Source organism: Salvia miltiorrhiza, chromosome 7 (assembly GCF_028751815.1).
Source record: "Salvia miltiorrhiza cultivar Shanhuang (shh) chromosome 7, IMPLAD_Smil_shh, whole genome shotgun sequence".
Lineage (NCBI taxonomy): Eukaryota > Viridiplantae > Streptophyta > Magnoliopsida > Lamiales > Lamiaceae > Salvia > Salvia miltiorrhiza.
In genome coordinates, this window is record NC_080393.1 from 24,267,717 (window position 1) to 24,279,970 (window position 12,254).

The 12,254-nt window shown below is 39.5% G+C and overlaps 1 protein-coding gene across 1 annotated transcript; it reads left to right on the forward strand.

Annotated features, from left to right (window-relative positions):
- Positions 1–5,907: 5,907 nt before the first annotated feature.
- LOC130993627 (protein NSP-INTERACTING KINASE 3) lies at positions 5,908–11,244 on the forward strand. Its single transcript, XM_057918585.1, has 11 exons — positions 5,908–6,959; positions 7,305–7,437; positions 7,905–7,976; positions 8,091–8,234; positions 8,333–8,404; positions 8,497–8,556; positions 8,653–8,750; positions 8,840–8,983; positions 9,861–10,202; positions 10,280–10,671; positions 10,743–11,244. Exons 1-11 carry the CDS (start codon positions 6,857–6,859, stop codon positions 11,058–11,060), a joined length of 1,878 nt encoding a protein of 625 aa, XP_057774568.1. The 5' UTR covers positions 5,908–6,856; the 3' UTR covers positions 11,061–11,244.
- The last annotated feature ends 1,010 nt before the right edge of the window (positions 11,245–12,254 follow it).

Sequence of the window (12,254 nt, forward strand, 5' to 3'; positions counted from 1 at the left end):
GGAGAGAAAAGAAAAAGAATAGAGCCAGGGAGAAAGAGAAATGGGAACACTTCATTTCAGATTTAGAGCCAATTGATGGAAGGGGGGAGGAAGTGGCAGAGCAGGAAAGACAGGGGGGAGAACGAAGAAGGGCATGAGACGACAGTTGGGGAGCAAATTTCAGGTCAGCAGATCTGGGATTTTGGAAAGAAGATCGGGCTTTCAAGTCAAATTCCAGACGAAGATGTTGCTCGACAGATTGAGGCGCAAGGTAATTTTCTTTCTTGCGTAAATGCTAGGAGTATTTTGAGGAATGTTTAATGAATTTGTTATCTTATAACATTCGGGGCTTGGGGAGTGTTGCGAAGCAGAGAGATGTTACTGATTTGGTGAAAGGGCAGAAGATCGATTTTTGTTGCTTGCAGGAGACAAAGATGGAGGTGTTCAGGGATTTGTTTTGTAAATCTTGGTGGGGGTCTAATTATACAGACAGAGCGATTAGGAATTCGGAGGGAAGGGCAGGAGGAATTGTATGCTTGTGGAATAGGGAGGTTTTCGAAGCTTCTAGTACGTGGGATTTACCGGGGGCGGTGGTGGTGAATGGTAGGTACAAGGAGGGTGATATTTTATGTTGCATCATCAACGTGTACGCACCAGTCGGCACAGGGGATAAGCGGATCTTGTGGGATGTCTTAAGCTCAATTGTGGAACAAAATACGGATAGGAGTGTATGTATCTTGGGCGACTTTAACTCAGTTAGGAGGAGGGATGAACGTGTGGGCAGTGGGGAGACGTTTTGCGCGGCTGATGCAAGAAGTTTTGAAGAATTTATTCAGGGGAACGATTTGGAGGAAATTAAAACTCAAGGCCGGAAGTTTACTTGGCACAAACCAAATGGAAAGTGCAAGAGTAAGATTGATCGCTTCCTCGTTAATGAGAATTGGCTGGCTGCTTGGGAACGGACGTCGGCACGAGGACTTCAACGTTCAATTTCGGATCACTGTCCGATTATTCTCACTACAAGATCGGAGGATTGGGGACCAAGACCTTTTCGGTTCCTCAATGCATGGGTGAATCATTCGGAGTTCGAGGAGATGGTCAAGCAGGTTTGGACAGGGACTAAGGTGGGGGGATGGAGATTTTTTGAGGTTAAGGAGAAACTAAAGAAACTAAAAGAGGCCTTGAAGGTGTGGAATCGGACATCTTTCGGTGAGATTGATCACAAAATTAAAGAACTTCAGAAGGAACTTCAAGAGAAAGATAAGGTGGACGAACAGAGAGGTCTTCAAGAATCAGAGGTGATTAAGAGAAATGAGATTCAAGCCCTGCTCTCCCTTCAACTGAAGAATAAACAGATGATGCTGCAACAGAAAGCCAAAATCAAATGGCTCAAAGAGGGAGACATTAATTCGGGTTTTTTCCATAGGGCAATTCGTGGGAGACGTGTTAAAAACGAGATTGGCGGAATGCTCTTTGATAACTCGTGGATATCTAAACCGGAAGAGGTTAAAGCAAGAGTGAGAAATCATTTTGAAGCTTTTTTCAAAAGGAATGAACGACTGATGCCCGATTTCCCCCTGGACTTCATGAGGAGGAAAATTTCAAATGACGAGAGGCAGTGGCTGATCAGGGATTTTGATCTGGACGAGATTAAAGAAGCAGTTTGGAGCTGTAGTGGAGACAAGAGTCCGGGACCCGATGGATTTAACTTCACATTCTGGAGAGCGGCGTGGCACGTGGTTAAAGAGGACTTACTCCAGGTTTTGAAGGAATTTCATGAAAGCGGCAAAATACCGAAAGGTGGTAACGCCTCTTTTATTGTTTTGATTCCGAAGAAAGAAGGGGCTGGGTCGCTCGATGATTTTCGCCCAATTTCTCTTATCACTAGCTTGTTCAAAATTGTGGCTAAAATCCTGGCTGAGAGATTGAAGAGGGTTATGGGGTCGATCATTTCCGATAATCAAAGTGCTTTTGTCAAGGGTAGCTTCATCCTAGATGGGGTGGTTATCCTGAATGAAGCTATTTTTGAGGCAAAAAAGAAGAGAGTGGGCCGTATTTTCTTCAAGATTGACTTCGCAAAAGCATACGACTCTGTGCAATGGGATTTCTTGGATATGCTTCTAGATCGACTTAACTTTGACGGAGTTTGGAGGAAGTGGATTAAAGGGTGTCTGGAATCTGGAATGGCAAGTGTATTGGTGAACGGGTCATCGACGGGAGAATTCAAAATGGAGAGAGGTTTGAGACAGGGTGACCCATTGTCACCTTTCCTGTTCCTTATCGTGGCGGAAGGCCTTAACGAGTTCATTGAAAGAGCAACGGAGAGGCAGTTCCTGGTCCCGGCGAAGATTGGCAAGGATAAAGTGCCCATTTCACATCTACAGTACGCGGACGATACTATCTTCTTGTTGGAGGCAGATGACAAGAATATGGAGAGCGTAAAAAAACTCCTGATTCTCTTTCAGTTCGCCTCGGGTTTAGCTGTAAATTTCGACAAAAGTTGTCTTCTGACAGTGGGAGTGGATGAGGCAGTTGAGAGGAGATGGGCATCGCTCCTCATGTGCAAGATCGGTTCCTTTCCGTGCAACTACTTGGGTACTAAAGTGGGGGGGCGCAGCAATGGTGTTGGAGATTGGAAGTTTTTGATTGAAAAAGTTTCAAACAAAGTGGCAAGCTGGAAGAAGAGACACCTTTCATTGGCAGGGCGAATTACTCTAGTCAAGTCGGTGTTGCAATCCATCCCGGTATATCAATTATCCCTCGCTTTCATACCTAAAGCGGTGATTAAGGAACTTAATTCACTGTTCACCAAATTTTTGTGGGGAGGAGGCACACAGATGGGGGGTATCACTTGGTTCAAGTGGAATGCCTTGTGCCTAAACAAGGATTCAGGAGGTCTGGGGTTTCGGAATATCGATTGGTTTAATCAGGTCCTGTTAAGTAAGTGGCTCTGGAGATTTTTAGGGGAGGGGAAAGCTCTGTGGGTAAGGGTGATCAAATCGATTTATGGGGGGCTAGTGTGGGGGGAAGGGGGTGAATGTTCGGTGGCGGGAAGAGGTGGACAGAAAGGGTGGTGGCAGAAAATTGTGGATAAGGTAGGAGGAAGGAGAGATCGGTGGTTCATCAATAATTTGAGGCGAAGAATTGGGGATGGGCTTGATACCAGCTTTTGGGAGGATGTGTGGGCGGTTGACAAACCCCTTAAGTTTGTGTTTCCGAGACTGTATAATTTGAGCCTGAACAAGAAAAGGCTGGTTGGTGAAAGTGGATTTTGGGAAGGAGGGTCGTGGGTGTGGAGGGTGGAGTGGAGGAGGGAGTTAAGGGAGAGGGAGAAAGGGTTTGCGGAGGATCTCCAGTTGGTTATAGCTGATTTTGTTCCTTGTGTAGATGTAATAGACGGATGGAACTGGAAGGCGACACCAGATGGATGCTTCACAATCAAGTCGGCATATGAAATTGTGGCAAAAACAAGAGAGGAGCAACAAGTTTTACCTTTGGAGATGGCAAAGGTTTGGAAGGCCCCAACACCAAATAAAGCCAAGGTGACGGCATGGAGATGTCTTAGAAACAGATTGGCAACATGTGATAATCTGAGTAGAAGAAATGTCCAGATCAGCGTGGAGGAGAGATGGTGCAATGCCTGTGTTTCTAGTGAGGAAACGACGGAACACCTGTTCCTCTATTGTCCTAAAGCAGCGGCGGTGTGGGACCAGATCTTTCAATGGCTTGACATCAAAACGGCAAATCCGAGAGGTATTTTTCAACACTTCATTTCTTTCATTGCGGCTGGAAAAAAGAAGAGAGAAAGAAGACTGCTTAAAGCTTTGTGGGTGGGAACAGTGTGGTTGCTCTGGGAAAGCAGGAATGATAGTCGTTTCCGGGACAAGGCTTGGGATATTGATAGACTTGTTTTACAGATTAAGGGGAGACTTTGGAGTTGGAACGAGGCCTACAAAATCGTGGAGTTAGGAATTACTTTTACTTCTTGGTGTTCCAAAGACTTCAAACTTGTTTTGTTGTTTTGATTGGCATTCCTGATGCCTTGATCCCTTTTCTTTTAATAAAATTTTTACTTTACTGATCAAAAAAAAAATCATCAATATTTTTTAGAGTCGAGATTGTCACATTTAGAACTAGCAAAACAAGGGTGACCCGAGGTCATATGGATAGACACTTTGGACTAAGTTAGGCACAAATATTTTGAAGTTGATGGAATTTCTTGGAGGGTATAGAGAGAGCCCAACCAAAATAATCAAAAGCTCGGTCATGCTCGAGCCAACCCAACCTGACTTGGAAATTTTGCACTACAAATAGTGCAAGTCCAGTTAATTTTTTATTTTTTTAAAAGTGTGATTTACCTTTAAAAATATAAATTATTATGCATGAGATAAATTTATTTAACACTCACCTAAAATAGGTTGCAGGTTCCTCTCATCATTAACTTCAACAAAATCTCAATAATGGAGTCTTTATTAAAATGCTACTAAAAATTTCACATGTTTATGTATGAGGTAGAAATGAAAATATATCAAACTTCTATCATATGCAAATTTAAAACTTATGTTATTCAAGAACTAAATAAGTTTATTTAATATTATATTTGATAGTATATAATAAATTATATTAGGAGGCAAAATCAGTAATTGGAATCAAAGAAGAATAGGAATGTGATTATCGTTTTGTATTGGTATTAGTAAATCAAGGTTTTAACTAACCTGAGTAATTGTGGAATTGTCACACCGTTAGAATGTTTGATCAACCCATGTGGCCATGTGCGCTGTAGGCGCATTTTAGCCGTTAGCAGATTCCCCCTCTCACACATACACACACTCGCCACCGCCACAGGCGCATTTTAAAGTTGTTTATTTTTTTTTCTTTACTAATATTCTCGCTTTGTCTTAGCCTATAGTATTATTTTATGGAATTAACGTTTTTGATGACACTGGGTAGCTAATCAAACCATACCAACTCTTGCCTACCAGCCATCAAAGAAATAATATTTTCTCTCTCCCAATAACGACATCAGTATTCCTTATCTCACTTACCTCACCAACCATATTTTATTCAAGAATTGAACAAAACTTTTAACATATACTCCCTCCGTCCCACGAATCTCGACACGTTTGATTTTGACACGAGAATTAAGGAATTGTAAATTGGTGTTTTAAGTGTGTAGACAATAAAGTATAAAAGTGATAAAATAGAAGAGAGAATGTAATAATTGTTATTATATTTAGAAACGTGTCAAGATTTATGGGACTATCCAAAAATGAATATGTGTCAAGATTCGTGGGATGGAGGAAGTACATTTCACTTTGTAATTATAATGAGACATCATTATTAGATAAAATATTAATAAAAATAGGACTGTTTCCTGTGCATGTAATATTGTGATTGTGTGTGAAGGAAGACATATTACATCAGCAATATTCCATCCGTCTCAATTTAAACGGTGCACTTCATTTCGGCACGAAATTTACAGAAAATAAAATTGTAATGTAAAAGTACGTAAATGTAAATGAGTGTAGGACTACATTATATTTAATCCCCACAAAATTTACACGCTATATTCATTTTACTTTCTAACACAATTTATTAATAATATAATTACATCATAATCCATAAGGACCATAACCAACTCAAACAATCTTTAAAAATAAATAAATAACATATTATAAAATTACTGTGAAAACATATGTATATATATATTTCTGTTAAATAAATAAGTTAAAAAATTATTGGTGACTGAAATTATAATTATAATCACTGTGGTAATCCACTTTGACAAACAGCGACGAAAAAGTGATGTGATTAAAAACAAGTCATAGTAGCAAACACAAACAGCGCGCCATGTCTGCCCAAAAACTTTGACATAACAAAATCATTACAATTTAAATTTCAAAACAATAAAAATAAACTCCTCAAAAAAAAAAAAAAAGAGTCCATAAACCAACAAAGACTGGACAAGCCAAGCACGTGACCTGCCAAAAAAATTTCTTTATTTTTTTGCTTTTTGATTTGCTTTTTGGACCTAAAGACATACCATTGTTCTCTCTGAATCAATCACACGCACATCCCTTCAGTCCAAATCACTGAATATAAAGCAAATTTTTTGCTTCCCCAAAAAATACAACTAGCTTTTCACATTAAATACATTTAAAAAAATTAAATATTGTACATAAAATGCATTTTTTCTTTTCAAATTACACTGTCCACATCTGTATCTGTGAGGCCTTGGCTTTATGTTTTGGACCTTTTTGCAGCATGTTTGTATCTATCTGGTAAATATATACTATTGAAATGTGTGAATTATGGCTGAAGATAGAGGTTTTCAGTGTTATGCTGTTCTTGAAAAACAAGTAGGATTTTTGTGAAGAATCAGGGGATAAGCAGTAGAGATTTGTTTATTTATTTTACTCTTTTGCAAAGACAGATGGAATTTTCGAGGATCAGTTAAAACTGCGTGGAATTCACATACAAACGCAATTCCTTGTTTTCAAGAAAATGCCTCTCATTTTCTTGGTTTCACTTCATCCCAAGTTTGTGAAGGGCAAGTAATCTGCTCCGTTTGGTTCAAGACAGCAACTTTATCATCTGGGCCTTTTGTTTTTTTGGATTCTTGCCTAAAGTTGGCCCATTTCTTGGAGATTCAGTGAGAAGATTGTGGTTGTTGGGGATTTTAACTGGGGGTAAAGAGGAAATCTTTGTTTGGTGATGGTGGATTTGGGGCTACTTTATTTGGTATGAGCTGTTTGGATGAGAATAGAGCATTGTGTGTGGATTGCGTGAATTGAGGTGAGAATCATTTGGTCTATGAAGGGTATGGGAATTATGCAGAGAAGGTGAAATTGGTGGAGTGAGTGCTGTTTAGCAGAGTATGGAAAGAGGAAAATTCCTGCTCTGGCAAGTGGGATTGCTGGTTTTGGCAATAATTGAGGCTTCTCATTCAACTCTATCTCCTTCTGGTGTAAATTATGAAGGTAGATTTTCTTCTTCCTGAGTTCTGTTTCTTCGCATATAAAGGAAAGGGGGATTTTTTTTTTTCTATTTTCTTTTCAGTAATTTGGAGATTCGATGGAATTTTCTTTGTTTGGAGCTCCATCCTTGTACCTACTGTTCTTGATTGTGTTTTCCATCTTTTGTTTTTTCAGATTGGATTTTTATAGTGGCTCCACTAATAAATGTTTCCTGTTTTTTCATCTACTTACTTGTTGTCATCTTTAATGCTCTGCCTTACACTGCATTTACTTATATTTTTGGCTCTCTTGAGAGGAAAGTATAAAACTGATTACTAGTTTTGTTCCCGTTTCTGCAACTCCCTGCAGTTGTTGCTTTAATCGCGATAAAGAATGACTTACACGATCCTTACAATGTGCTGGAGAATTGGGATGCTAATTCTGTTGATCCTTGTAGTTGGAGAATGGTTACTTGTGCCCAAGATGGTTATGTCTCTGCTCTGTAAGTTGCTTGGCTGCAGAAACTATTGCTTAACAATGGAGGCTGTGTTTAGTTTGATGGATAAATTTATTCATGGAAAATGATGGATAATAAAAATTTATGCTTTTAGATGTCTCATTTCTTTTCCAACATTTGACACAAAAGAGAGGTTCACAATTTTTCATTCCTTATTTTCACTTCAAGGATGGATAATATTATCCTTCCATTTTTGAGTGGATAATATTATCCATCCTTGAAATGAAAATAAGGAAGGAAAAATGCTTTTGTGTCAAATGTTGGAAAAGAAAAGAGACATTTAAAGACATAAATTTTTGTTATCCATCTTTTTCTATGGATAAATTTATCCATCAAAGTAAACGCAGCCGAAGTGGTGTTCTTAATCTCATCACTAATCTTTCTTGTTACCAGTGCTTGCTTTTAATCCCATCACTAATCTTTCTTGTTGCCAATGTTTGATGGTTATCCAGAGGACTACCTAGCCTTAGCTTGTCTGGAACTCTGTCGCCGGGAATAGCGAACCTCACTAACTTGCAATCTGTGTAAGTAGTTTATCTGTATGTTCTTTTCAGTTTGTTAATACAAGCAGCTATAGATATTACTTGCTTGTTGGATGGAGTGTAATTTTTCTTATGAGAGAAGTTATGTCTGTGTAGGTTACTGCAAAACAATGGAATCACTGGTACTATTCCGGCTGTCATTGGGAAGTTAGAAAAGCTTCAAACGCTTGACCTCTCCAATAACAAGCTAACCGGTGAAATTCCCATTTCTCTGGGGGATTTAAAGAACTTGAACTACCTGTGAGTTTGAGAATTCCTACCAGTTTGAAATTGCAAGTTATGTTCTCTAGTATTTCTTAAGATTGACTCTCATGTCTGGTATTCTTCTGGCAAGACAGGCGGCTTAATAATAACAGCCTTACCGGACCCATTCCTGACTCTCTGACCAAAGTCGAGAGCCTCACCCTTGTGTATGTCATCCTTCATTTACTATGGTCGTAGTAGGACCGGTCTCTTCCTTCATTCGACAGTTGTAGGCTTATAGTATTACCGATTCTTGCAGGGATCTTTCCTTCAATAATTTCAGTGGCTCGTTGCCCAAAATACCAGCTAGAACGTTTAAGTGAGTTATCTTTCTAGTTACATGGACTAATTTGTTTCTTGCATTTTATTTGTTATCTAATTTAAAGTAGCCTCATTGCTCCGATTGGGCTTTCAGAATAGTTGGGAATCCTCTCATTTGTGGACAGACTTCTCAAAACAATTGTTCTGTTGTCTATCCAGAACCATTGTCCTTCCCACCAGATGCTGCTAAAGGCAAGTGTCGTCTAATCTTCAAGATGTAGCTTCCATCGCCTGAGGCTCTTGATCGATAATGTATTTTCTGATATCTGTTTTCTTAACAGATCAACCAGACTCTGGAGCAAAACATCATGTTGCAGTTGCTTTCGGAGCAAGCTTTGGTGGTGCCTTTTCAATCATTGTCGTTGTTGGATTGATTTTCTGGTGGCGATACAGGCGCAATCAGCAGATATTCTTTGATGTTAATGGTGAGTTTACATTGTCAGAACTAGAAATTTATATTGATAGATAGATGTTTCTCATCTGGTTATGGTGTTTTCTTTCAGTGTCTGTATTCCTTGAATAATGAACAGTTTATCTGAGTGGTTTTGGTTAGGTATTAACTTCCCCTGTGCACTTTTGCAAGAAAAATAAAATTTATGAATATTCAGATGACGAAATTGAGATGAGAAACCACTGAGCCCGACAAGTTTCTTTTTGTAACTCATAAAACTGCTCCATGACTTGATTTTAACATGTTTGTGCTCGCCCTTTCATTGTCGAATCACACTTCTTTATGTAAAGCAGAAAGGGAATGTTGACTGATGCTTCTCAGCTTCACCTTTGTGTTTTCAAACTCGCTTGACCAAAAGTTATGAGGTGTGTAGTTCTTCTACAAGAATACTTGACATCACAGCATCCGTTAACATCACTAATAGAGATTGAAAACTTTATTCGTCTTATTATTCTTGAGCGATCCATGTTACCTGGGGAGAATCAACTGATACAAGCTTTCGTTTGCTCCTCTTTACATCATAGTTCATACAGAAAAAGTTGTACGATAAAAGTTTGTTTGCTTCTCATTCCCTTTTCAGATGAAATTGAATAAAGAATCCACCTAAAGTCATTTTTAAGTTAGTCTTGTGTTGTCTTGTCTGTGATAGTTAAATATATACAAATACTAACCTGAGGTGAAGAATACATGTATGTTTACATGATAATTTGCTTGGCGTGATTTATCAAGAACTAGTAATTCAATAGTTTAAGTGAGTGACAGAGACTACTTATCCTTCATCTTCTTCTTCTTCTTTTAAGCAGCATTGATTTGGTTTAGAATTTCACTTCTGTTGCTATGACTTTTAACAGAGCAATACGACCCCGAGGTACGCTTGGGGCATTTGAGAAGGTATACTTTCAAGGAACTCAGGGTCGCAACTGATCATTTCAACGCGAAGAATATATTGGGGAAAGGAGGATTCGGTGTTGTATACAAGGGTCGTTTGAACAACGGGACTGTAGTGGCCGTGAAAAGGATAAAAGATTACAATGCTGTTGGTGGAGAGATACAATTCCAGACAGAGGTAGAGTTGATCAGTTTGGCCGTTCACAGAAATCTCCTCCGACTTTGGGGGTTCTGTTCAACTGAAAGTGAGCGGCTTCTAATCTATCCTTACATGCCAAATGGCAGCGTCGCATCCAGACTGAAAGGTATGCAACAATCATCACACATCATATCATGCTCTGGCTTTCACATGAGACGTAACATAATCTAATTATCTGAGCAGACCATGTCCATGGGAGGCCCGTACTGGACTGGTCGAGGCGGAAGAGGATAGCGCTGGGCACTGCACGCGGCCTGGTGTATCTGCACGAGCAGTGTGACCCCAAAGTCATCCATCGTGATGTCAAAGCAGCCAACATTCTGTTGGATGAAGACTTTGAGGCAGTGGTTGGCGACTTTGGTTTGGCAAAGCTCTTGGACCACCGCGATTCTCATGTCACCACAGCTGTCCGCGGCACTGTTGGTCACATAGCGCCTGAGTATCTATCAACGGGCCAATCATCTGAGAAGACTGATGTCTTCGGGTTTGGAATCCTACTGCTCGAGCTAATCACAGGACAGAAAGCTGTCGACTTTGGGCGGGGAAACAACCAGAAAGGGGTTATACTAGACTGGGTACGACCTCCACTCTCTCACCTTCTAAATCAACTGTAGCAAAGTAGTAATGTAACGATGTTGCTCACTAGGTGAAGAAACTCCACCAAGAAGGGAAGCTGAGCATTATGGCAGACAAAGATCTAAAGAGTGACTATGACAGAATGGAGCTCGAAGAAATGGTTCAGGTGGCACTTCTCTGCACTCAGTTCAATCCGTTGCATCGGCCTAAAATGTCGGAGGTTTTGAGAATGCTGGAAGGTGACGGCCTAGCAGAGAAGTGGGAACAATCACAGAACAACGAGACCCCTAGATACCGATCATTTGAACAACCTATTCAAAGATATTCGGACTTCATAGAGGAATCCTCCCTCGTAGTTGAGGCTATGGAGCTCTCCGGCCCAAGGTAGCATCTTTTTCATCAGCTTCGTTTGTCTCCATTATTATTAAGCTAAAAGCTTTAATGATTTGCCATTCACTGCTGTCTATAGTTTGTTTGGACCTCTGTATTTGCATCACCTGTATAAAAGAAAGAAAGGTCATGTACATTTAGTTGTTTGTTCAAAGTCTTAGATTCATTGAGCTCGCTCCCAATCCTAGATTTTCAAGAAATGCCTCTAATATTTAATTAGGTGGTTTAGCATTCATTAAAGGGCCTTTTTGTTCGTCTCTTCTTTCTTATCGGCTAACTGGTTCCTCCATGTGAATAGAATTTAAATGATATCCACATATAAAATAAACATAATATTAACTTTTAAAGAATTTTAAGAAGAAAGAAAAAGTTTATTCTAATCTTATACTCCCTCCGTCAATGAAAATGAGTACCCATTTGAGGGTGACACGTGTTTTAAGAAATTGATTTGATGTGTGTAAATGAAATAAGGGGCCCACTCGGACCAAAAATGAAATATAGGTACTTATTTCGTGGGCGGAGGGAGTAATCCTAAAGTACATAAAAGTAATAGTATAATATATGCAAAACGCACTAAATTACCAAATTATCCTTAAAATTTAATATGAGGCTATAGAAGGTGTCAAGATATTTATTTGGAAATCCTTTTGTCAATTTACATAGCTCTGTGAAAACTATCGAATTCCGACGGCTGGAATTCGGTAATCGTGTGCAATTCAACGTGGTATCGACAACAATTATGTTCGGCTATAGACTAGTGCTTGATGTTATTTGTTGGATTTGAGAGCTTCCACCACACCACATTAGGTAATTATGTAAGTGCACTTGTAATAAAATTAAAACTAACACAAAGAAATGATCATACAACTTAGCAAATAAAGTTTCTGGCATTTTTTTTCCACTAATGTGGCCCAAAATATTAATCACCGATTCCGATTTGCACCATGTAAGACCAATTCTAATGTAGGGAAAAGAGGATTTTGGTGGGTCATGAGCCCTAGAAAACAATGTTAAATAAAAATTAGAAAGGCCCAATAATAGATGGAGGATGTGAATGGATCTGGAAAAGGAAAAACAGCGGCACGTGGCCGTACATACATTCGTCGGAAGGTATCTGCCGCCTACCGCACAAATAGGACACGTGTTGCGTGGCACAAATATTCGTGTCGGCGACAACTTTACGGTTTATTAT

Bases quoted from the DNA above. Each gene is read 5' to 3' on its own strand.
- LOC130993627 (XM_057918585.1), top strand. From the start codon at position 6,857: ATGGAAAGAGGAAAATTCCTGCTCTGGCAAGTGGGATTGCTGGTTTTG. The intron at 6,960-7,304 runs GTAGATTTTCTT...AACTCCCTGCAG, and splicing joins TTCTGGTGTAAATTATGAAG to TTGTTGCTTTAATCGCGATA. The intron at 8,984-9,860 runs GTGAGTTTACAT...GACTTTTAACAG, and splicing joins GATATTCTTTGATGTTAATG to AGCAATACGACCCCGAGGTA.